At 58.4% G+C, this 25,271-nt stretch overlaps 1 protein-coding gene across 1 annotated transcript in view; it reads right to left on the reverse strand.

Annotated features, from left to right (window-relative positions):
• GFRA2 (GDNF family receptor alpha 2) overlaps positions 1-20,979 on the reverse strand; it is a 28,724-nt gene extending 7,745 nt beyond the window's left edge. Inside the window, exons 1-4 of the mRNA XM_030035944.2 lie at positions 20,566-20,979; positions 14,826-15,140; positions 11,041-11,124; positions 6,269-6,617 (exon numbers count right to left, since the gene is read on the reverse strand). Of these exons, the coding sequence (XP_029891804.1) occupies positions 6,269-6,617; positions 11,041-11,124; positions 14,826-15,140; positions 20,566-20,605 (788 nt within the window). The 5' untranslated portion in view covers positions 20,606-20,979. The remainder of the gene's footprint in view (positions 1-6,268; positions 6,618-11,040; positions 11,125-14,825; positions 15,141-20,565) is intronic.
• Between the last annotated feature and the right edge of the window lie 4,292 nt (positions 20,980-25,271).

The following is a 25,271-nucleotide window of genomic DNA, read 5'->3' on the forward strand; positions in this document are numbered from 1 at the left end:
CTGCAGAGCAGTGGATGTTCAAGAAGCTGCGACAACATGCAAAAACTCAGCAAGACATGAAAAACCCGCGGGCCCGCTGGGCATCCTCCTCCCAACACTCGCTCTGCCTGCTTGTCCTGCTGGAGATGAATGCTTTCGAAGCCAGGAGATGCTGAGATTAAAAAAATTAGCCTCAAACACCAAGAACAGTGGCCAGGTAATTCAAAGAGCCCTGGGGACGGGGATCAGCTGAAGAAATGAGGGAAGCTGGAGCAAAACTCCACTTTTCTGGATGACCCTCTACCAAAGCTAGTAAATGGTTCACAGGGGGAAAAAAAAGATCAATGGAATTATTTGTTTTATCCAGGAAAAGTTATCTGCCACTTCTGGAGACTGGAGTGACCTGTTCTGGTATGAGCCAGGAGGGTTTTATTCCTGCTTTTAGTGACAACCGTATCTCTGCGGTAGCATAGCATCTCTCTGTAGGATGAGAACTGGTCCCCCATCCCAAAGCTACTCCTTGCCCTGGGAGAGGAGGGCAGCAGGAAAGAGGCAAAACCAGAATGAACCAGAGAGAAGCAAAGGAGAAATCCCCAAATTAGAGTAAGCAGAGCTAAGGCAGCGAGAAGGGAAAAAAAATGAGGACAAACAGACAACAGACCAACTGCTAAGTTCGGAGCCGTTAATTAAGAAGTTTAGTTATCCATATGTATTTTTAGGACATCACATTTTGATTCATCACAGATAAGAGCAGCTGAAAGACTTTTTTTTTTATCCTCTTGCCTATGCTCAAACCCTATCATTACCCGGTAAGAGAAGGGAAGAATTAAACGCACGCATCATTTGATTTTAATTGAAGGACTGTTCTATTTCATTGAACTGCTAACTAAGCCGAACAGGAGATTGTGTTTACATAAGCAAACCCTGAGTCAGTATAGACTTGCTGTCACATTAAGTCAATACTTATGAAGGCTCTCTATTTAATTATTCAGTGCGAATTGACTTATTATTGTGTTAAGAGTGTGGTTAGCCTTGAGCAAGGTGGCCCCGAGCTGAGAGATCTCTTCCAGCTGCCTTTGCACATGGGTGCCCACAGGGTGCCAGGGGACAGGTACCCAGGGGATGCTGCCCCACCGGCCCCCTCCCTCTGTCCCCCCCCATACCAGGGAGCCAAAGCCACCAACCCTTGCAGATTTCCTAATTTAAGGTTGGATTTGGAGGCTTCCCCCGGCAGGTGATTGCAGCCCCGGTTGTCCAGCCCTGGTGCAGCCACCCACCCTGGGGAGCCATCAGCCGTGCCCTGTGCCCCTCCAGACACGAGCATTGCTCCTCTCTGCCAGCTCCCAGAGCCGCTGTTAAATGCAGGAGCATTTTTCCCTCCTCCTTCTTCGTCCCAGACAGCTATGTGGACAGCCGAGCCGTACTTCTGAGCCGCTCTCATTACATGGTGTAATGAGAAAGTTGAGCTGCCGCTCCGCTGTTTATCAAGGAAACATCCATTATAGATGGCATTTTGTCTGTGCTAAACAAAGGGCGTGAAGACGAGGACGTGGGTTTTGAAAAAAAGCGTTTTGTTCCCATGTTTGGTGTTTAATCAATACCAAGCCAGCCTGGATCCGTTCCTTCCCTCGCACACACCCCGAGCCAAGCCTCCCTCATGGGTCCTCGGGCGATGAAGCAAAGCTTCCCCTCCCCGGGGTATCGCTCCTGAATTAGCATCCCAACCCCAGCCAAAGAGAGATGGTTTCTGCCATGCAGAAATGCACCTCACCAATGCATGCAGACACAGGGGTCCTGTGAGGAGCTGGGCAGGATCCGTCCCCCTCCCAGCCACAAATACACTGAAAATGGGGAGAAAACTCAGGCAAATGAAACATCACCCTGCTTTTGGATGCTGAGGAGCTACAGCCAGTGGAGGCTGGGAAATTCTTCAGCACCAGCATCACTGAAGCATATAAGACCAGATTATTTGTGTTCCTGACTTGCTGATGCAAGATGAAAAATACAGCAAACTGCAGCTGCTGAAATCAGCTCTTTTCTCCCCTTTCCTTCCCTTTCCCCTTAGCTGAGGTTAGTGTTTTGCAAAAGGTTTTTATATTCTGGGAGCTAAAACCTGTCCATTGCAATCAGACACAAAGCTCAGGGAGTTTGTCGGGCTCCTCCGTTGTGCTGGGAAAAGCTTCCTGACATGAAAAGCTTCCCAAATTGCAGCGATCTGAGCCTGATTGCTCCTGCTCTCGCAGCCAGGAGCTGGGCGAAGGTGCTTGGGGCTGGAGCATCTCACCAGGGATTTTTAGCAGCCCTACAGGTCAAAGCCATTTGAATTGCTTCATCTAGAGCAAAGCCCAGGATTTCAGCCCAGAATAACCCAGATCCTGAACCCCGTTCTTGGGAAAGGAAGGGCACAGGTCGAACGCTCGCCCTGACCTGAGCCCATGCAGGGATGCACGGGAACTCGGGGGCCACATCCTGGCTCCTTTGTGCCCTCAGAAGGGCAGTGCAGAATGGAGGGGCTGCACAGCACCCTCCTCCTAACCACGGGGACCCCCAGGTGATCCAGATCCCGCTCCATGCCAGGATGCTGCCCGCTGGTTAAAATACCCCGGTCCAAAGCATTCTGAAAACAGCCACCTGCAGACCCGTTCTCGGTCGTGATGGAAGAGCTGGTGGCTTTTATCTCTCCGGCTTTGTGACCACTGATGGGACAGGGGCTGGTGGTCAACGACCATTTAACCACCAGCCCTGCGCAGCTGGAAAGCAGCAGCAGAAAGCCATGAAAACCTCCAGAATGACTGTTTTCCACGCTGGACCGTTAATTTTCCCCGTCCTCCAACTCCTCTGCTTTTTTGGGGAAGGAAGCAATGCGATCTCAGGGGAGGGTTGTGTCCTGCAGGAGCAGCAGCCCCTACGAGGGGCAGCCCCCTGCACCCAGCTCAGCACCGCCCGCGGCGAGATGGCAGCAAAAATCTCCCTGCAATGTCCGATCCCGGTGGAGAGGGCTTTGCTCTTCATTAGGCGTTCAGCCAGGAGGCTTAATTACACTCACAGCCCGTGCGGGAGCATTATCTCATCTCCTGTCACCGCTGGGTTTCAGAGCAGCTTGCCGATCTGCTTCTGAGTTCAATGCCCTCGCCAGTCCCACGTGCAGATAAGGAGGACAAGCATCAGTCTGCGATGCCAGCCTGATAAAAACAGGTATCGAGGGGAAATCCCATGGCAGACCCCGGCTTTGGGCAGGGGCTCGGGACGACGGGACACGGAGGGGTTTCATGCCTGGTTGCTCCTGGGTGGAAGCTGGTGGTTGCAGATGCCGTGGGAAGGAGGACAAAGCCTGCGCACTCTATTTATACACACTCCCGGCACCTGGTGATGATCTTGGCAGAGGATGCCTGCCAATGCTTTGTTATTTATAAATGCGGAGGGTTTTGGAGAGGCAGGAGAGAGAGGAGAGGCCCCCCCAGCACCAGGCAGCCCTACAGACCACGCTGCACCTGCAAAACAAGCCCAGAGCCGCTCAGCAAAGGGGACGCCGAACAACCGAGCCCATCCTGCCCGCACAGGGATGCAAAGCTTGCCAGGCTTTTGCAGAAGAGAAGCACAAGCTGCTCCCCTGAAGCTAGACCAGCAGCATCTCCAGGGGTCCTGGAGTGATGCACTAGAGTCTGTCAATGCTCGGCATCGGGTGCAGCCCTGTCTGCACAGCGGCTCCAAGCACAGAGCCTGCAGCAAGACCCTCTGCATCGCTGCTGAATGAGATTCCCTTGCTCCAAGCCAAATCCACCCTAAGTATGTGGCACCTCTGCATCAGTCAAAACCCTCCAACGAAGCACAAACAGCAGCTGCCGGAGGAGCTTGCATTACCCACGGGGTGGCTAGACAGCCTAGATTTCATTCAGCTCCTATGCTTGGGCTTTCCAGGCTCACTAGGTGCTCTCAGCCCAGAGCAACTGGGAAACGCCAGGAACACGCATGGAAGAGGAGATGAGGCTGTGGGAGAAGGGGTTCAGCTGGCAGGTTAAGTCCATGCCCAGCTCTAAACTGGGAAACTGGACCCACGGCAATGGGAGCTGCAACTCCCTGATCACCTTTGGGGCAGCGCCGGGGTGGACGGACTCACGGCCGCTGCGTAGTCAGGCAGGTAACGTCAAGCAGAGAGAGCAGCAGGCTCTCACACAAGTCTCTTGTTAATGATGGTTTTCCTTGACCAGCTCTCCTCCACGTCATTTCCCCACAGGTCAGGAGACGTGATGCCCTTGTGTGCATCAGGCACAGCATGCAGGGCCGTTCCTTCCTCCCTGGGGAAGATGTGCTGATGGAGATGGAGGGGGGGAAAGAGCAGCAAGGGCCGTAAAATGCAGCCTGCGTGTGTGCCCACTCCCAGGGAAAGCACAGTGCACACAGCTCTGCCAGAGCCCTCTCCATCCCAAAAGCCAGGGAGAAAAAAGCCAGATCCTTTCTCACTTGCAAGGCAACATCAACAGAGAAAAATTCTTATTTTTTCCCCCCCTCAGCTCAGGTGCTGGGCACAGCTCACCCCAGGTAGATCACTGCTTTGAAACACTTTCGCAGCTGCAAACACAAGGAGCTGCTGGAGCGTGGCAGCATCTCTGAGCATCCCCCTGTGTGGGCTCCCCACTGCAGGCTCTTAACCCCTCTTGCATGCCAGTGCCACAGCCTGGTTAATGCAACCGCTTTTAGCGGGAGGTTTGGAGCAAACCTGCCTGCCTGAGCCTTGGGGAATGCTGCCAGAGCCCCCCCCCGGGGCAGAGCTGCGGGAGGGGAGCGGATGGGATGGGACCTTCTCTTGCAAAGCACGGCCCCGCAACATCCCATCGCGGGGAGAAAACAGCTGAGGTTAAGGCAAAACTCTGCAAACCAATGCCCAAAGCTGAAAGCATAAATAAATGACGGATTTGGGTGCTTTGCAGAGCTAGAACCCCCAGCCGGGAAGGATCCATGCTGCTGCCGGAAAAATGCATTTCCTACTTGGAGCAAACAGCCAAAGATGCTGCCACACACTTTCCCCTTTGCTGCTTCACCTCTTTCTGGTGGAATTTCATTTCATGCAGGAACAGGCTTATAATTAATGCTCGACAGCTCCGTGGCCTCTCCGGTCCCCCCCAACGCGCTGCTAATGCAGGTTATTCCCCTCTGTAAGCAGATGCATCCACAGCATTTAATGTCTGAGCAAGCATCAGGCCTGCTGACGGAGAGGTGCTACCATTAATTTGGCCGCGACTCAGCACAGCCCTGGTATCTTTTATTCATAGACATTGGCTTATTGTATTACTTTTTGATAAAAAGCCACATTCCCACGTTTCAAACACATTCGCTTGCAGCCAGAGGAAGACCTGAAGCTGTTATTTATTTATTTCGCCAACAGACTCTGGGAAACTCCATCACCTTGATGGCAAAAAGACCCTCCTCCTTGTAGGAAACATGTTCTTTATGAGGCTGATCCAGCCCCCAGAGGGTGACAGGAGTTTTTTTGCCATATGAATAATGAGTTTCATAACTGAACAAAAGCCTGATCTCCTGACTTTGCTCTGCCACGGGGAAAACAGCGGATTTCACCAGCCATGAAGTTTCGCTGGGGATGCTGAAAGCACGCCAAGGGATTCTGCTGCTTGCAAGGCACAGGTGCCCCCGCTGCCGTGGTGCCTTTTGCACATCCATCCCCTCCACAGCATGGGGAGACGGAGCAGTCCCGGGTTGGGAACAGAGCCAGCACGGTCCCCAGGGGCTCAGCCCCACCGTTCAGCTCCATCCCCGCCGCTCCGGTTCTGTCCCACATCTCTACCCCACCTGAGCGCTGCCGGAGGGCATTGCCCCACTGCAGCCTCCCAGGTCAAGCACAGGGAAGGGCAGAGCTGTGGATTTGCACTGGGGGTTTCGGAGCAGATCCGAGCTCAGGGTGCGGTGGGGGGCTCGGTTGGCAGCCCCCATGCTTGCAAACCACACGCAGCCCCGCACAAACCCATGGGTTCACTCCACAACAAGGGGGGACCAAACTCGAGGCCACACCTCAGCCTCTCCATGAGCGGCCAAAAACCATTAACTGCCCCATTTGACGCACAGAATACAGCTGTTACTGGAGGAGACCCGGCCGGCAAGTGCCACACGGCATTGGGAAAATGCAACAAATAGACTCGGAATAGGGTCGTGCAACAAGAAAGCACTGCAAACCTGGCCACGGCCCCACAAAAAACCTCTGCTACAGTCTCCAGGTCCCCCTCTGGCACCGGGAAGGACTGGGAGAAGCCCACGCAGAGCCCGGCGCAGCCCTTACCGGCAAAGGTGATCCGTCCGGCACGTGTTGCGCAGGTCCAGGCAGTTGGGCTTCTCCTTGTCCTCGTAAGAGCAGGAGGGGACGATGGTTTGCCGCCGGCGCTCGGCGCAAGCCTGGTCCTTGCAGGAGCAGAAGAGTAGGCGGTAGGTGTACTCGCTGGGGACACGGTCGAAGAACTGGCGCAGAGCCTTGTGGCATTTCCTCCGGCTGCAGTGCTCGGTGGCCGAGATCTCCTTGCTGCAGGTGGAGATGTAGCCCGAGCGCAGGCGCTTGCAGTTGTCGTTCAGGTTGCAGGCTTTGGCCGCGTCGAGGCAGTGGTTGCTTTTGGAGTTGGTGGCGGGGTCCATTCCTGCCCGGAGAGCAAAAGGGAGAAGGGGTGAGCATAGCACCGAGGGATGGGGAGATGCTACGGGGAAGGGGGGGCTGGCATTGGTGTGACCCCTGGTACCTCTGGCACAGCCTGTCCCTGCCCGGCTGGTCGTGGGGAGAGGGCTGGATGCACCGCTGCGGTTCCCCCCCTCTTCATCCCCGTCCCCTCTGCATGATTTGGAGGTCCTCCTCCAGCACAGAAAGGGTTAATGCGCACCAATTGCGTCGGGGGCGACCTGGTCAGTCTTCAGTGCATAACTCATGCCATGAACTTCCAATATTTTTTTTTCTTGTCAATTATTCAAAGAATTATTACTAATTATTCAGCCTGCTCCAAAGCAGAATAATCTGCTGAGCTGCATGGGGCCACCCCTGGTCCCTGTATCTTCTCCTGGGGCTCCCCAAAACTGGGTCACCCCCAGCCAACCCCCCCCCCAGGGCTGAGCACTGCCCAGGCAGGGACGATGAGGACAAAGCTGCCACCGGAGCTGGGCACCGGCCGGATCCCGCATCCGCCCTGGGAATCCCAGCCGTCAGCAAATAAATGGGGAGAGGATGGATGAAGCCAAACCACCGTGCAGGAACAAATGCTGAATTTTCTTTTTTTTTTTTTTTTTTTTTTTTCCTTTTTGTCAAAATGATGGATCGCCCTCGGCAGCCCAGGTGCTATTTTAAAAGCCACCTGACTGCACCAACCATCTCGTCCCTAATTTCCTCCCCTCCGCCGCCCAGCCAAGTCTGTGGATTCCTCCATTGTCTCCCGGCTTCCGCTGGCAAAGACGAACAACAGCATCGAGGAGGGTTTCCTAACAGACTTATTTGGAGGGCCCTGCTAATCAGCAAATGGCAAGCAGCTGCCTGAGCCAGCATGCCCCCCCCCCCCCCGCCTCCCCCAGCTGCCCATGGGGCCACCCTGCAGGCGAGCGGTGTTTTGGGGTGTCGTTTGCAGCACGGGACTCAACTTTGTCTCATTTTCCCAGTCTTATCCAACTCGGTGGGAGCCTCCGAGCCCGGAACCACCAGCACGGCACTGCCTATGTTAAGGGGTCCCAATTAAAAGGCAAAGCTGGAAGCCCCCTCCCCGGTGCCATCCCATGCAAATCCAACCCACGTCTCGCTGCCCTTGGGGGACGTTTGCAGCTGCCGGGGGCTCAGTGCCACCAGTCCTGACCCGTGCTGTGACAACCGTGGGGTCCCCATGACCCCCTTCACCCAGGGCCAGCACCCCCCGGCTGGGCTGCGATGCCGTGAGACCTCGGAGCCGGGGAGGGTAAAGCTGTTCGGAGAGAGCCCTCAAAATTCCAGACGTGTTATTCCAGTGACGAACACCCCCCGTGGAGATCTACTGGGGATGGGGGAGCTCGGTAGGACATGCGTAAAGTGAATAGTTCTTATGAGATATGATTTATAAGCAGATCTGCCTTGAAAAATAGTGCAAGAGGGAAGCAGGTCGCCTGAGCTAAGAGAGACATTTGAGCTGACGGATGGTCGGAGCATGAACCGGCGCTGCGCTGAGAGGGGAATCCTCCTCCCTGCTCCTCCTGCAAATGGGCCATAAGCTTTGTTAGGAATAAAGCCATGAAAGGAGGGAAAGGAGGTGAAGACAAGTCCTTTGAGGCTTCACACCCTCCCTGTAGAGCCAAGCCCCGAGGACAGGACGGGGCAGGGATTGCCATTTTGCAGCTGGGTCCCTCCAGCTGAGGGCTGAGGATGGACACAGCTCATGACACTGATGTCAGAGGAGCAGAAGGGGAAAAAGACGCTTGCAGAGGATGGGGGACACATGGTTCTCTCTTCTCCTTGCCCAGACCAGCTCTGGAATTTGAGGGGGATGCACCGAGCATGCACGCAAGTGTGCTGGCGGCCGCCCCGGCTCCAAGCCCTGCGAGCGGTTAACAGCCAGCGCGGCGGCTCTCCGGCACAAGCGTGGGATCTCTGCAAAGTGCTGGCTTATTGTCTAATCCTCCGGAGCATCGCTCCTGCCCTGCCTGAGACCTGCAGGGACCTGGATGCATTTTAATAGAGCCGATGCTTGAAAGTGCAGGGTTTCTGGGGAGCTCATTAATAAAGTACAAGCATGAAAATTTCATGAGGCGAGAAGGAAACAGGGGCCAAGGAGCCGGGCAGGGGACCGCACTGGGAGACCTCGTGCCACCAGCCGTCCCCTCAGCAGGTTCTGCCTGGCCTCTCGGTGCAGGATCGGGGCAGGGGCAGAGGAGGAGGAGGAGGAGGAGGAGGGCGATGGGGAAGACAGCGCTGCTGCAAGCCCACTCCATGCCGCGCAGCGTGGGCTGTGTCCACCCACCTCGTGGGCGCTGCTGCCCCCGGGTTGGTGCCTACATGGGCAGAAACACAGCGTGGGGCTGGTTTCCTAACCGGAGCCCTCTTCCTTCTTCCCTGCAGGCTGTGGTTTCCGCAGGGCTGGCTCCGGCACCCCTTGGCACTGCCCAGCATCCTCACCGCCGGCCCGGGATGCTCTGCTCCGTGGCGAAGGCCAGGAGCAAAAAAACCTGTGTGTGGGGAGGGCTGCGGTGCTTGCTCGTGGTGCTTGCTTGTGGTGCTCGTTTGCGATGCTCGCTCGCGGTGCCACCGGCCCCCTTCCCCGGTCCCGGCAGGCTGCCCGTCGAGGGCGCGAGCAATGAGAGCACAGCAGCGTGCATCGCCGCCCTCCTCGCTTACACAGCCCCTTCTTTCTAGAAGGATAAGGTAATCCTTCCGCTATCCCCACAGGCAATTAGCAGCTCTCTGCCTCAGCCTTGTTATCGAGAAACAACACTAACAGCTCATTTGCTTCAATCGCTTGGGCTCCAGGTCGGGGCTGGGGGTCCCGGGGGGCAGCCGCTCGCCGCTCCCACCACTCCAGCCCCGCGCGAGGGGGACGGAGAAGGGGTGGAAGCATTGAGGCCACCCCCGATGGCCGCAGCACATTCTGGAGCATAACAGCAGCCAATTCCCCCTCCTTTTCCCAGCCCCAAAATTGCCAGACAGGCTTCCTTCTCCTCTCGCTTTGCTTTTATGAATAAATCAACCCATGAGCGTTTAATCCCCCACTCCAGACACTTTGCTTTTCATACTTTCCAGCAGCTAAAATATTTCCTTGACGCTAATGTAATCCAAAAAGGCGTACGGGAGACGGGAGGGGGTGGCATCGTCATCCCGAACTGGTGCTAAGCTCCCCAGAGGGAGCCTGGCAAATTCGCTTCGGGAGCTAAAACCCAACGGGTGACGGCAGCGAGGGGATGCGGCGTCACAGCCCTCCTCCGAGGTGTCCCCAGGTGAGCCGGGGTGGCTGCGGGCACGGGGACATGGCATCGCTGCGGGGTCCCCGAGGTGCCACCACCCTCTGCCCATGCGCACCCCATGAGGTCTGGGGACACAGGGACCCCCAACACCCCAGGGCGGTGGGCGGCTTTGGGGGAAAGGGTTAAGAGGAGAAAGAGCAAGCAGAAGCCAAGGCATTGCTGACCTAATTTGAAAAGGGGGGGGGGGAGGTGGCAGCACAGAGGGTTGTCATGGAAATAGATAGTGAAAAAGTTCCTGAGGATGGTGGCGGAATTTGGGTTCCCGAAAGGAGGACGTGGAGGCAGAGAGATGCTCCGAGGGGCTCGGCATCCTTCTCCCAGCAGCATCCCATAGCTCGGCTTGAGGCCGGCTGCCCCAGGGAGGGACAGCAAACAGGGTCCCCCCCTCAGCTTCTCCACATATGGGGCATCCTGCCGGTCCCAAATCTTCCAGAAGACAAAACGCTTTAGATCGAGCAATGGATGGTCTGGTCCCCTCCAGAGCCCGGGCTGTGCCTCCTCCTCCTCCCCTAACGCTGTGACACATCAGCAAGACAAACAAGGGGATTACGGGCTCTTCAGCCCACCTCAGCTATTTGATATAAGCCCACCATTGGACGCAGGTGAGTTCAGAAGGTAAAAACCTAAATCACAGCCTGGGGGGAAATAGGAAGCCCAAGGAGGAGGCTGCTGCTGCCCGTGGGTCTGCCGTCACTGCCGGGCAGGGGCTCAAAGCAAGCCCCCACCTCGGCCGGGGCTCACCCGCTCCCAGCAATATCTGATCCCACCAGGACGGTCTAAAACAGAGAGGATCTATCCCAAAGTGCATCAAACCCCGGCAGCACTTGGGTACCAGCTCCTACATCGCTCCCCTCCATCAGGCTTCAGCATCCCGGTCGGCTGGGGGGGGGGCCATGTGTTGCACCCAACTGATGCTCAAGGCATCAGATCTGGGGCGGTGGGAGAAGAGACGGGCAGGAGAGTGGCCATAGGAGCTGCAGGAGCAAAGGACCAAACCATGGGGGAAGGAGTTGTAGGTTTTCCTTGCCAGGGAACTCGGTAGCAGGTCTACATTCACAGGCAAGAGAAGATAAAACAGCGGAAGCATGTTGCTTTTATTACCTGAGAAAATTGAAGCAAGTCTGAATATATCAGAGAGACGAGAGGTGACCGGCTCGTAGGGGGAAGCTTCATAAAATTCTTCTCCTAGAGTGGGAGGGAAGAAAGAAAAGGGGGATAAAAAGCAAATTAAAAATCACAGCGAATAACCTCAGCTACCACCGAGGCTATGGCCGGGCATGGGCACCCCGCAGCGTGGCAATTGCAATTTGGGGAGAGAAAACCAAAAAGCATTTAAATCACTGCCCTGCAATGACAGGAAAAGCCCATTTTGGACCAGCTCAGCTTAATTCTTGCTGGCTGAGAGCTTGCAGCCGGGCGGGCAGGTCTGCGCCGCTGCCTGCAGCTGCCTGACGGCTGGGTCCTGCCGCAAGCTCAGCTCCTTGTGCAAGTCAGGTTTGGCAGCGGCTGCGTTCAAACTGACATCAAGAGTTGAGGGAATTTGGATTTGAAAGGTCAATGTTTTGTGACTACGTCCGCAGAGTCTGGGCCAGCTGCAAGCTGAAAGTTTTAGGGTCTATTCTCAACACTGGATGATTTTATTGTTGTTGCAAAAAAAACCATTTGCCTAAAAAAACACTGTGAAGATTGTTTTCCACTCCGCTCTGCCTCTGATGCACTTTGGGAAAACTGAAATATTTCGGTGGGGGGATACAGATCCGACTGGAGAGCCTCCTCATTTGAGCACCAGAGCATCCCCACCACTGATCCACCCACGCTGCGCTCCAGGGGCTCATCCATCCCAATCCGCACTTTCCGGAGGGAATCTGAGCGCTGCGCTCCAGGGGCTCATCCATCCCAATCCGCACTTTCCGGAGGGAATCTGAGCACGGTCCGTCTGTCCCCAGGCTGGGAGCAAACCTTCGCTCTCCCATCTTTGATTTCAGTGCAAACCCACGTGCTTTTGCTGCCTGCCCTTCGTGTAAGTCCAGAAAAGGCTGATTTCAGGAGAGCCGGCCACGGCTCTCAAGAGAGGAAATGCTCTCTTCAAACCCCAGCAGCCACAGGAAAAAAAAAAAATATATATTTATATAAAAAAAAAAATCAATGGCTGGACTTTGAAAGCCCCAGTCAGAGGCTGACCAGCAGCCCGGAGCATCGATCTCCGCTATGCCTGGCAGCCTTTTCGGCAGGATCCCTGCCCACACTGGGTGCCCTCGCTGTGGGTGAGCCTGGGCTGCCCCGGGGACGGATCCCGGCAGCCTGGACCGCTCCAGCCCACGCGTGCTCTACCGAGTTATTATTAGCCCAAGGCGGCAGCATTTATCCCATGTAATTAAGGAGCCACTTGAAACCCTGTGCTGGAAAACAAGCTCATTAAGAGGCGGGGAGCAATGCAGGAAGGCTTGCTCCAAGCCCAGCAGCTCCTCAACGCCGTTCCTTGGGAATTTGGGAGAGCAGAGCCGGGTGGCTGGCCAGGGAGACCCCGGTGGGATGCCAGGTTGGGCCGTCTCCAGCTGCTGTGGGTTTTCAGCCCATCACCCTGCGCCTGGCCTTGCCACCACCCTCAGGGTGACGCTGGGTGATGCTATATGGGTGCAAAGCCCCCGCCGGGGCCAAGGGCAGCTCCTGCTGCTGCTGCTCACCGCGGCGAAGGAAACATGCTCCGGGCAGCCTGCAAAGTCCTCCCGCTTCAGGCCATCCCCCTTCGCCTCGCCGGGTTTCCTAATGCTCCGATGACAAATAGCACCTTTATTAAAGTGCATTTAGGAAACACTGTAACCTCCCGGTATATTGCTTTGCCAATGTAATAAATAATTAAGTACTAGCTGAATCCTGCTGCTTGCTAGGAAAATTACTGAGCATTAAAAGGGCAGTGGACTTTTCTTGAGCTCACTGAGATGCAATTAACCTCCAGGAATGAGGCTGGAGTAAAAGCAGTCCTCCTTAATGGCAGGGACAGGTTAGCTCCCGCAGCCAAGGGGCTGGGCAGGAGGCCACCAGGCACAGCATCTTTGCTAAAAGGCAGAAGATCAGGGTCTGCCTTGGGCTCCTCATTGCTTTTACACTCCCTGGTTTATGCACGTTAAAGCTATGAGCTGCTGGATCTCCCCAAAGCTTCCACCTCTCCTTAAGACTTGGTATAATCACTTCTCTTCCCACCTCCTCCTCCTCCAGGTACAGGTCCTGGAGTACCCATCAAGCAGTAAAGCATCCTTCATTCATGTTTGCAAAGCCCTCTGAAATTACTGAATGAAGGCTGCTAATGAGGGGTAGAGAACAATTAAGCAGTAATTCCTGCTCTGGGCTGGTTTTTGGGCTCACTAGTCCCTGCACTGACCCAGATTTGTAGGCAATTTCACCCGGGGGGGCTGCATGCTCGGGTACAGCTCCCCACATCCTCCCCGCTGCCACCAAAGCCCTCCCAGTACCACCACCACCTCCTCTGGCTTCAATCCCAGCTCAGGAGGGAGATCAGAGACTTGCACCCGCTGCCAGGGATGGGGGCTCCTCCGCCGGCTCCATCAAATGAACCCCTTTTAGCTCAAGCCGCTAAAGGCAGTGGCTTTCAGCTGGGGTAATGAAACAGCAGAGGAAAGGGCATTTTTACAAGCCCAAATCGTTGGTGGAAGCGGGGCCAAGCTGCCAACCCACTTGGTGTTACGGGTGGCCGAGGGTCCGTCTGCTCGCAAGGTGCCCCCGGCCAGGCGGGCACGTGCCCTTGCGAGGACTGCGCCGAAACTCAAGGGCCCTGGTACAGGCGGTTTTGCACAAGCTGCAGCTGGATTTAAGAGCTTCCACGTGCAGAGCCGGTCGTAAGCCCATTTAAGGGATCTATACTGTTAAACTGATGCTGGCTCTGCTCCTCTCCAGTCTGGGGCCAGGCGAGCGCTGGCAGAGCTGCGCAGGGGTGGCAGGAGGGGGGAGAGCCCACGGGACAGCAAAGCAAACCCTACCAGCAACCAGCACCAGCCCCAGCTGAGCCCCTCACAGCCGGTTCCTTCCTCTGAGCCCAGTAAATTTGCACGCCTGCAGCCCTGGACCAGCAGCCCCAGCCCTGGTGATGCCCCTGCAGAAGGGCGAGGGGCAGTGGGTGAAGCCCGCTACCTCCCCCTGCCTTCAGGCTGTAGATAATCCTGCCTTCAATGAACAAACCAGCCCCGGGCTAGCAAAATCCAATTTCAATTACCTGCACTGCTCCAGCCTCTGATTTACTCCTTCACCAGGCTGCAATTACGGCAGGTTCTGGCGCATCGCCTCTCCGCAAGGTGAGACCCCAGTGAGCCCTCCCTGCTGCTCCCCAGCCCACAAACCCCACTGGAGCAAGGGCTAACGGGGGGCTGGGGGGGGGGGGCAGGAGGCAGCAACAACCTCTGCACCCCAGGAGATCCCCACAGCTGGTATTGAGGTGCAAAGCCATGCCCCAGCGTTGCTTCCCTCTGCACCCCACGGGCACATCTCCTCCTTTGGGACAGGCAGGAGGGAGGGAGCCCGGCTGGAGAGGAGCCCTGCCCAGGCTTGCAGGTGCCCGGGCACCCGGGCACAACAGCTCTGCCATGATAGCGATTAGCTTTTGCTGCAAACGCAGCCCCCAGCCTGTTTCTCCCTTGCCCCGCGCCCACGTTGGGCAGACCAGCTCTCAGCCCGGCCCCCATCAGCATCGTCTGAGAAACGGGGGACCATCTCCTCTGCCCGGGGTACCCGTGCAGCCCAGGGCACTGCTCAGCCCATTTTTATTAGAGCAGCGAGATGCCCTCAGAGCTTCCCAACCTCAAGGTAGGTCAGGACCACCTCTTCCTCCAGCACCCTCCACCCCATTGCCACCCCACGGAGCCCTACCCCCGTACCTTCGGTCAGCCCGAGGTGTATACTCCAGTAGATCTGAAGGCACTGAAGCTCCTTCTTCATCCCTCGCTTGCAGCGGCAGTCGTAGAGGGGGCTCTCCTGCAACACCTCCAGGGCCGCCTGGCATTCCTTGTTGGCCAGCATGGTGTTCCTGTCGCGGCCGGCCAGGCACTGCCGCAGCGTGCGGTACCGGGAGCTGCAGCTGGGCTCTGCCGCGCACAGCTCGTTGGCTCGCACGCAGTCCACCGGCACTCGCCAGCCATGGGGGTCCTGCCCCGGCGGGGACGGGGGGCCAGCCAGCGAGCGGAGGATCTCATCTGGGCGAGGGGCAGGGGAAGGAGAGATGAGGGCAGAGAGAGGTGAGGGAGGGCGACCAGGTCGGGGGAACCCCTTGCATCCCCCCCCTTGACACCACACATCAGCCCATGCCCCAGCCACGGTCTTCGGCTGGTCCCCGGCATTAGAGCCACCTTCGGGCTGCTCCAGAGAGGGACAACATCCTTCCATCATGCCTAAACCGAGCCTGGATGCGTCCCCAGCCATAACCCCACCAGGGCTTGTCAAACATGGCAAAATTCAGCCGGTGGCCTGAAAAAGCAAGCGGGATGTCACAGGGCACCCTGGCAGCGGTGACGTGCCCCAAGGCGTGAGACGGGGAAGGTGGAGGGTTAACCCAACGCCTTGGCTCCCGGAGCCACGTGATGCCACGGAACTCTGTTTCTTATTAAAACCAAACAGGCAAATAAACAAACACAGCATGTTTCCAGCCCCAGTGCTTGGGGACACGAACCTCCACGCATGACCTCTCAAGAATTAAGGGAAGCAGAAAGCCCATCCAAATTCTCTGTGCCCGTTGCTGTTTTTGGTTTTTATTTTGCGGCTCATCATTTTCAGGCCCACCACGGGATGTTCAGGGCATCTGACTCATGGGTTTTTGAGCGCTCGGGCTTGGCAGGGCTGCAGCTCGGCTGCAGATCAGTACAAACTCTTCCCCACTGGGGACAACACCCTGCGTGCCCCTGTGCTAGCCACCCCTCGGGCTGGCAACCGTCCAGCTTGCCTGGCTCCTGCCCGTGCACAGCCACTGCCTGCTCCTCGGACCCTGCCTCGGCAAGCCCTTCCCTTCCCACCCGGCACTCCCTCAGCTCTCACGCTCTTTCTACCATTTTCTCATTTTCTTTTGCTTTTTGAAATAGATTCTCGCCAAGTCAACCCCAGGCAAGGCCACTGGCCCATCCCATCACGGGTGGATGGGGAAGGAGGACAGGCTGTGCTGGCATGGCTGGTCCCCCGATGCCTGCACCAGCCGAGCGATGGGGACGGGGTGGGCAGGACCCCCCCTGCCACTCCTGACCCTCCCATCTGCCACCTCGCACCCACAGGTAGGGGAAGCCCTCGAGCAGGCAAAGATGGGCACGACGGGACCTGGAAGGCATCCGTGGCTGCCCGGCAGGGTGATGGAGAGGGAGACCCCACTTCGTGCCATGCCTTCACCCGCTGCTGCCCCCGCACCCTGGGGAGCAGCCTCCCCTTTCCCCCTCGCTGCCACATGCGTGGCACCCCATGGGGACAGCAAACCTCAGCCTCCAGCTCCCAGCCCCTTTCCAACCCGTGGCCGCTCGTCTGGGTACGGCAGGGGGACAGTGACACCTACAGGCATGTGACAAGGGCCACCCGTGTCCCCACCCACCCACCAGGACACGCAGGCAGCTCCCACGCTTGGCTCAACCCCAGCGGCGGCTCGCTCCCCCCACGCAGGCAGCTGCAGGCAGGCAGGGCTTGTCCCCTGCCACCACTCCGGGGTGGACACCGGTCCCCTGCCTCCTGCGTGCCACCGGAGCAAGCGGCCACCGGAGCAGGCGGCCACGCACGCCTCTGCCCGCCTCGCCGAGACGGGACGGGACACGCTCCTCGGACCGTGGGGAGAGGAGAGGGGATGCTCGGGGCTCGGACGGCTCTGCAGGAGGGATGGGGCAATGGCAGGGGTGAATGAGCGGGACGGGCAGCAGTCCCGCGTGGAAACACGTCCGCTGCCTGCGGTCAGGCCAAGGAACAGATCCTGTCCTCCTGGTCTTCAGCCGATGCCCCCGAACAAACACCGTTGGGTTCAGAGAGGTCTGGAATGCGTCCGGGTAAGGAGGAGCAGGTGCAGAGCCCTTACACCCACGTTAGATCCAATTTTGGGTGACAGATGCCCCGTGGGAAGGCCTTCCTTGGCCCTTCAGGATTATATTCCACATGGGAGGCAGGCAGGATCCGTGAGCGGTGAAGGCACACTCCTGACACACAGCCTGGACTGCTGGAGGAGAAACGGGCATCCCCAAATGCTCCTCAGGGCAGAAATGCCAGCTCTTCGCCATGAGGTGGATGGTGCTTTGAGTAGAAAGGGGCCAGCTCTGCACCTTTACACGCCGGGAAACCCCAGCCCAAGGCACCCAGCGCAGCAGCTGGGACAACCTGCTCCTGCTGCAGCCGTCAGTTCCAGGGCAATCGGCTCCCAGGCATCGAGAGCCATCCCACAGCTCCACCATGTGCCGTTCCTCCTCTGCCGCCCTCGCCCAGCTCAGCTGCAGATCCATCTGGTGCTCGCCCTGAGCCCTCTGCCCTGAGCAAGCCCAGGTCCAATTCCGTCTTCTCCAGCCGATGCCATGAAGCCTCTTCCCAAAACGCCATCCAAAACCTCTCCTCCGGCCACACTCCTGTCTCCCCGCTGGCTCCATGGGCCTCCCAGGTAGGGACTGGAGGTGCTGGCTGGCAGGCAGGGAAGGGAGACAGCCTTGCCCTGATGCAAAAGGCGCTGGACCCCATGGAGCATCCTTGTGAGGGGGCCCAGCACCCTGGGCAGCACACCCCCGTGCTCAGACGGGCACTCGGGAAAGCCAACAGTAAAATCCACCCGCCGGGAAGCCGGCAGGGATGCGTGGCAGTGAGCTGGCCCTGGCCTCCCAGCTTTTGCCACCTTGCTTCCATGGCCTTGCAGAGAACAGGGTGCTGCGTGCCCCCTCGGCAGCCCCGGGAGGGTGCCTGCAGCATCCCGCACCGCATCCAAGCCGGGAGCACCAGCAGACCCCTGAACACGGCACAAAGCCATACCGCCGGAGGAAGAAAGGCAGAAGCAGCCCTTCCCTGCAGTTCACAGCCCACACAGGACAGCTCGGTCCCCCCAAATCAAGCAGAACGCTCAGCCCTGGCTGCTAGGTCGATGTTTTTTCCTGGGACCCTCCTCTCCTTCCAGCTCACAGCACTGCCAAGCCAGGTAAAACTCCGCAGACCCCCGCAGAGGCGCAAGGTGGGGAGTTTGGATGGAGGGGCAGGCTGAGGGTTTTTTTTTCTACCCAAAAGAAATTGCCTCACAGATACACACTCGCTGAACTCGTATCAATAAAACATCTGCAGAGAATTTAAACCTAATCCTCAGCAGTCTCTGGGGTGTCAGAGCACAGCAAGGATTTGCAAGCAGATGCACAAGCCGCCGACAGTCAGCCAGCAAACAACACGATGGCCCGCTTTCCTTTCGCTCCCGCAGCTTCCCCCAGCAGCATCAGGCTGCGCTGCCTCTTTTCTAGCTGTAATACATGTTTCCTTTTACTGGTCCTGCCAGAGACCTTTGGACACAGGCAGCTTAGAGGTAAATATTTATCCTCACAACTCGACTAAAAAAAAAAATAAATTGCTCAAGAACATGCAGCCTCCCAGCCTGGCTGCTGTGGCAGCGATCGCTTTCTCCCAACCAAAGGGCTTTTTTGGCTCATCAGAAAGAAGAGCCTAGACGTAAAGAGCTGGGCTTCCACTCTCCCGGGCTCCTCACGGCGAGGCCACGCCATGGGGGGGTGCTTTGGAAAACAGCAGGATGGGGTCCCCTGGTCACCCCATCCCCAACGCTCAATTTGGGGGTACGGCTTCCCTGCAATCACTGCTCAGAGTGTTGCAGCTCCTCTGGCTGGGGGGGGGGACAGCCTCCCTGTCCAGCCTCACCCCCCCACACACACACCCATGAAACCTTTGGGGCACCTTTGGGGCACTCGGGAAAGGGGGCAGAGGGTCTTGCTTTCATGCAACCTCCCCTGCGAGGGCGAACGGACCACTGGTCGGATGCCTTAGGTGGGGCATCCTGGAGGTCCCCGTCCTCCTGAATCTCGCTCGTGAGATGTCCAGCAGCGAGTCAGACATGCGTACAAACAGCCAGCAGCCAGCTGGCCCCCCAGGCCAGCGCTGGGGAGCCATTCCTCCCCCCGGCCCAGATGTCTTCCCACTTGTGCCCCCCACCTTGCCCCCCGAGCATCCCTCCTTCCTCTCTCTCTGGCTCAGAAGGCAGGGCTCATCCCCCCCGCCCTGAAAATCCCCGGCACGCTCTGCCGCTGGCAGGTCACGAGGAAGGACACCCCAAATTGGGCTTCAGCCCCCCCCCCCCACTCGGGCCTGTGTCCCACCCCACACACAAAGGCATTTGAGCCACCAGCTTCCCCCCACTGGCGCAGCACCCTTTCCCCTCGCCAACCAGGGACTGTGCTGGGGAGCAGGGGAGAGGAAGAGCCTGTCACCCCAATTTCATCCAGGGAACAGAGCCCTCCTCGGGGATGCCGAGCACCCCGCGTGCGGTGGTCCCTCTGCCTTCACCCCCAGCCCCGCACCGCAGGATGCTCTGGAGGGAGGTTCGCTCTGCCAACCTTCAAGTCTCCCTCAGCATCTCCCCGTCCCTTCTCCCTGTCCTCGCAGGCAGGGTGACGCTCCTCCAGCCCAGGCGAGCTCAGCAGAGTTTTTCTGGGCGCTCGCTGCTGCAGCGTGCCGGGGATCACACACACTCAGGCACCCATGGAGATGCAGCGGGGTGTGGGTGCTGCCGTAACGGCGTCTGGAGCACGACACGGCACACGACCGAGTCACCGTCCTGCGTGCACCCACCCTCGCAGGAGGAAAAAAATGGACCTTTCTCATGTGCTTCCTTTTCACCCCAGCCCCACCACAATCTCTGACTTGCCCCCCCAGCTTTTCGGCTGCACCTTCCCTGCCTCTGTAGGAGGCTGCCCTAGAAATGCTAAGCTTTCTTCCTGGCGGAGCCAGAGCTCCTAAATAACTCACACATGATCTAAAGCAACACGCACGAATTGCAACAAGAGGGGACAGCAATTCCCCACGCACACACACATGCAATTAGCTCAACTTTCCGAACCGATTCTCCATGCCGAGTTCCGAACAGGAACGGCGGGGAGGGCGGGGGGGGGGACGACACAGGCAGCCACGGCAGCAGCGGCTGGAGGGCGCTGGGAGACACTGGTGGGGGGGAGGAGAGGGGGGTTAGATATCCTCCGAAATGCAAAATCCACGTAGGGCTGACAAGGAGAGAGGGGGATCAAAGACGAACAGGGGTTTGGTGCCGCACGCTGACGGCTGATCCTGCCCGCTCCCTTAGATCGCGACCGCGGCCGTGCGGTGCCGGAGGCGGGGGCTGCCCCGATGGGGCGGTTGGGTTTGTGTCCTGTGTCGTGAGTGTGTGTGTGTCCCCTCCTCCTCGTTTGAAGTTTGATAGAGAATAGGAAAATAAAGTTGCCCTTAGTTAAAATCCTTGTCTCGCCTCGTCCCTCTCCTGATGCAGACCGAGAGCCGAGCAGTGCCCATCTCGGAGGAGCGCCGGTCCCTCTCCCCAGCCCCCGCAGCCCCTCACCCAGGGGAAGGACATGCCACCTCTGCCATCCTGCCCGGCCAGGCGACAGCAGCCCTCCCGGCCTGCGGGCATCCACTCACCTACGAAGAGGACGATGCAGAAGGCGTTTGCCAAGATCATGTTAGTAAATCCACGCGTTCCTCCACGTGTGTAAAAAAAAAAAAAAAAATTATAAAAAAAAAAAGAGGGGAATAAAAAAAAAAAAATCAAATTAATTCCCAAGGCGGTCGGGTAGATCCCCAATCCGGGCGAGGACGGTGGGCTGTAAAAGAGAAACGGGGGTGGGATGGGGAAGGGGGGGGTGGGTGGGATGCTCTCCGCTCCGCCCGGCGCGGAGCCGGGTTTCCTCAGCCGCTGCGCCGGGCAGCGCGGTTCTCCTCCTCCCGCATCCCCGCCCGGCTTCCGCGGCTCCGGGGCTCCGCGCACGGCGGGCACCGCGCTCCGCCGGGCTCCCGGCGGTTTGTGCCGAGGCTTTGGCTGCCGGGGCCGGTGGTTGGGGGGTGGGGGGGTGGGGGGTGTAGGGGTGGGGGTGGGGGTGGGTGGGGGGTGGGGGATGGGGAGGTGGGGGTGGGGGTGGGGGGTGGGGATGGGGAGGGGGGGTTGGGAGAGGGGGGGGGTGGGCAGGGTGGGAGGCGCGGCGAGGGGCGGCTGCGCTCCGCCGAGCCCCGGTGGCGGAGAAGGGGCAGAGCCGGCGGTGCTGCCCGTCCCCTCCCCGCCTCTGTGTCCGTCCCCGTCCCCCCCCCCCCCCGCTCTTCCGTGCCTCTCCGCCCCTCCGTCGGGCCCGGGAGCCGCGGAGGGCAGCGCAGCCGCGGACGCCCTTCTACCGCCCTTCCGCCGGGGCAGCGGACCGGGGGGGGGCCGGGGTCTGTGTGTGCCAGACCCCCGGCTCCCCATCCATCCTTCCCTTCCTCCGTGGATCCACCTGAGCGCAACGGGGGACCCCCGGGGAGCCCCGCTGCTGCAGAGCCAAAGGCGAGAGACCGCCCCCCCCCCCGCTTTTCCCACCACCACCCCGACCGCCTGGGAGCACCCCCGGGCCCCCCACTCTGCTCCAACCATGGGGATGGGAGAGGGGGGACCCGTCGGGTCGCAGGGACACAGGGACGTGGGTGTCTCGTCCCCCGGATGGGTGAAATGCCACCAGCTGCCGGGGGGGGGGGGGGGGAGGCAGGGGAGCCCACCCAAAGGGGGACCTACCGGCTGCTCCGCGCTCCCCGCTGCCGGGGTGTGTGGGAGGAATTGCACACGCACATGTGCACACACACGCATCCAGCCGGGGGAATTATTCATTCACGTCCAAGGCTCCGCAGACGGCCCTGCTTCCCAGGCAGCAGCACTTTGCTCAGCCCTTCCCAGCATCCAGCCCCTCTGCCCCCATCCCCCCCCCCCCCGGGGCTGGGAACAGGGGGTCACCGCTGCCCTGACCCCTCTACAGCTCCCTGGCCCTTGAGATCGGGCAGGGTCCTCACTGCAGAGGCATGGTGCAGCTCTCCCGGCCTCCTCCTCCTCCTCTTCCTCCTCCTCCTCCTCCTCCTCCTCCCAGGCTCTCACCCCTCTCTCTGTCCCTGACTTGGGGTCAGGACCCTACAAGAGCCAACCATGGGGGGTCCTGGCCCGGGACCCATGAAGGTCATGAGCAGCACGGGCGAGGATGCTCTGCTTTGTTCGCCTCAATGCAATAATTGCCTCAGGAGCAGGAGGGGAGCCGGGGGGGAGCAGCCCCGTCTTGCTAAGCCCCGTAGGCAGCGTGTGCTCTGCACTGTGGGGTCGGGGGGGGCACAGCACTGAGCCTCCCCTTGTTCACATAGCCTTGTCTCTGGAGCAAGGGGCTTCGAGAAGCTGGCTGGCACATTGCCTTGGCAAACAGCACGTAGGATCACGCTGCTCTTTGAGTAAAGATTCAGACAGAAAGAAAAGGGGGGGGGACGACAAACAACAGATCAGAGCAGTAGGTGTTAGTGAGGCTTCCCATTTAACAACATCCTTCCCTGTCCTATTCTTTTCCTGCTCTTTGCTCTCCCTGGCTTGCCTTCTCTTTAAAAAAAAAAAAAACCATCACATAGTCTCTGACTTAGCAGGATGTTACTGTGCTTTCACAGAGCCTAAATGGAGACAGCAGTGAAAAGTAGTGTCCTTAGCTGCCCGGCATCGCTTTAATTTTGTCGGGTCTTGGAATGGCTCGTTGCACTGGGTGTTACACTTGTCTTCCTGCAGTAAGATTACCCAAAAGTGCCAGTCCCGACACAAAGAAGCCGCCGTTCCTCTCTCCCCTTTGTGCCTGGGCTTATCCCCCACCCGCGCTGGAGATGGGATCCCAGCAGCAGCAACAGCAACAGCAGCTCCAGCCCATCTCCGGGCACCTCTGCCTCTTCCTCAGGAAGGCAAATACCTGCTTTAATACCTGCTTTAACACCTGCTTTAATGCCACCTCAGAGCCAAGCAGAGGGAAAGGATTTCCTCGGCCAGAAGAGGGATCTGCTCTCCTCTCTTCTCTCCGCTCTTCGGCCTCACCGCTGTCTCCTTCTCCTGCCTTCCCAGGCTCAAGGCTGGGCAGTGTCGGAGGGGAAGGATTGCTCAGTCCCCACCGAAGGTGACACCTGAGGACTTTTGTCCCCATAGCTGCTCCCAGGAGGGAGAGGCACAGCTTCAAACCCCGATTTTCTCTGCCTTTTGTTTCCTTAATGTGCACAGAGGCCATCAGAGACCCTCAGGGCCCCCCTCCCCACCCCAGAGGCTGCTGCTGCTTTTAGCAGAGGCAGCTTTGGGCTTCCCAGCCCGCTTTGGCCCCGGGTGGTGCAGGAGCCCTACGGGACGAGTCTCCCTGCCTGCTCCCATGGGTGATGTCCAGCCAACTCCATCCCAAACCCTCCAGGACTCTGCATGCATTGTCCCTGTCCCCAGGCAGGGCAGAGGGGCTCTGGGAACACATTAACACACCCAGCCACAGCTCATCCTCAGGGTGAGCACCCAGCCAGTGCTGGGGACCATGGGATCTAATGGGAAAGCACCCACATCTAATTACCCGAGCTAAAGCAGCACATTTATTAGCACAGCCACAACAGCCACCTGACAGAGGGACCAGGCAGGGGCCACGAGCATCGCATCCCGCGGGGTTAATCCCAGCACTGCTCCCACTGAAGACATTGATTGTGGCGCATCCCCGCTCCAGCGTTATCAGGAGCAGCCAGCTACCTGGCCTCTCATTTAGAATTTATTCCAGGGGGATTTATAGCCCGTGTCACCGGGAGCTCCTTAAATCAGGGGCTCTGCATGGGAAGCATCACGCCGACCAGCCTCCCCCCTCAGCCTGTGTTTTGGGGGCAGGGGAGTTTGGACTTTCCTTTAGGAGAAGAGGAGATGGGTGGGATGGCGGAGGCGGCTCTTCCACCGGCAGCTTTGTGGGGGCACACGCGGGGCTTTGCCTTCCACAGCACTGGCAGCACAAAGAGGGCTCTGTCTGGAGCGAAGCTGTGAGGCCATTGATGAGCTGCTGGTCTTGGTCGGAGGGAGAAGGGAGGCATGGAGGGAGGAGGATGGGAGGCAGAGGTCTTTGGGACCAAGGGAAACCTGCAAGGGACCATCGTGCCAGGGAAGAGGAGTGAGCACCAATACAACCCTGCAAATATTTATGCTTGGGAAAAAAAAAAAAAAAAACAAAACCACACAACAAAACCAACAACTTTATTATGCCACAGCGCTGGGCAAATTCAGACCCTTTGTGAAATGACAACGCTAATCGCCAAAGCCGATTACAGAAACACAGCGGCTGGGCTGGTGCCGGCTGCCTGCGCTGCTGCCAGTTGCTCTGGTGCTTTCTGCTGCCTTCAGCGGGGCCGGGCACCTTTGGAGTGAGGGGCGGTGGATGGCAGACACGGGTTGCTGCTCCTCTTCCCAAATTGTCTTCCACTTCCAGGGAATCCCACTCCCGATGGCTCGAGCATCCCCTCGGCAGCGGGGGGGAGGAGACCTCTCTGCGGGGCCGGGACAGCTCTCCTCCAGCTGGGCTTTGTTTCTGCACAGAAATTGATAAATGTGAGCAGAGGATTTCTCCCCTCCTTCCGTTTAAGTCCCATTAATATGAGTTGGATTTGCTTACCCTCCTGACTTTAGACTTTAATTCTGCAAAGCGTTATCACATTAATGGGAGTCAAGGTTGTTAAAGTGATGGATTATGCATTAACAGTGTAATCCATGGGGGGCAGGACCAGCCTCAAGAACTCTCCCCAACACTCCTTGTCTTCTCCTAGTTCTGACAGCTATAAGAAGAGCATGAGCACCTCCCCGGGCAGCGAGAGGGTGACACAGGGCCTGTGGCTTCGTGTGGACTTTCTGCCCTCGGCTGGTGCACAGGCAGGGCAGGAGTCAGGCAGGGGGATGCTTAGCCGAGGGGACGAGGACACATCCCTGCCTGGATGTCCCAGGCTCTCACGGGGATGCTGTTTCCCCCTCCGCTGGTACCCCAGCTCTGGTCTCCAAGAGATGCTGTATTTCAGGCATCTGCAGCAATCTGGGTCCCACATGGGCTTTTTTGCACATCTGAGGGCTTGCAGGGTCCCAGGAATGGCTGGAAGGCAGAACCTCGCTTCTGCTCCCAGTCCTCCTGCAGGCCAGGGGCAGAGCGGGACCAGCACATCATGTTCCCGAGCTGCAACTCAGTTTGCGGAGCCCAGTTTGGGGCTGCAAGTTCCCAGGTCAGGGCTTTGCCTTCCCAGGCCGTGCAGCAAACCGAATTCCCTGCAGCACAGCACCAACATCCCACCCCAGAGCTGCCCACAACCCCCAGCCC

This window comes from Aquila chrysaetos, chromosome 13 (assembly GCF_900496995.4).
Source record: "Aquila chrysaetos chrysaetos chromosome 13, bAquChr1.4, whole genome shotgun sequence".
NCBI classification, from domain to species: domain Eukaryota; kingdom Metazoa; phylum Chordata; class Aves; order Accipitriformes; family Accipitridae; genus Aquila; species Aquila chrysaetos.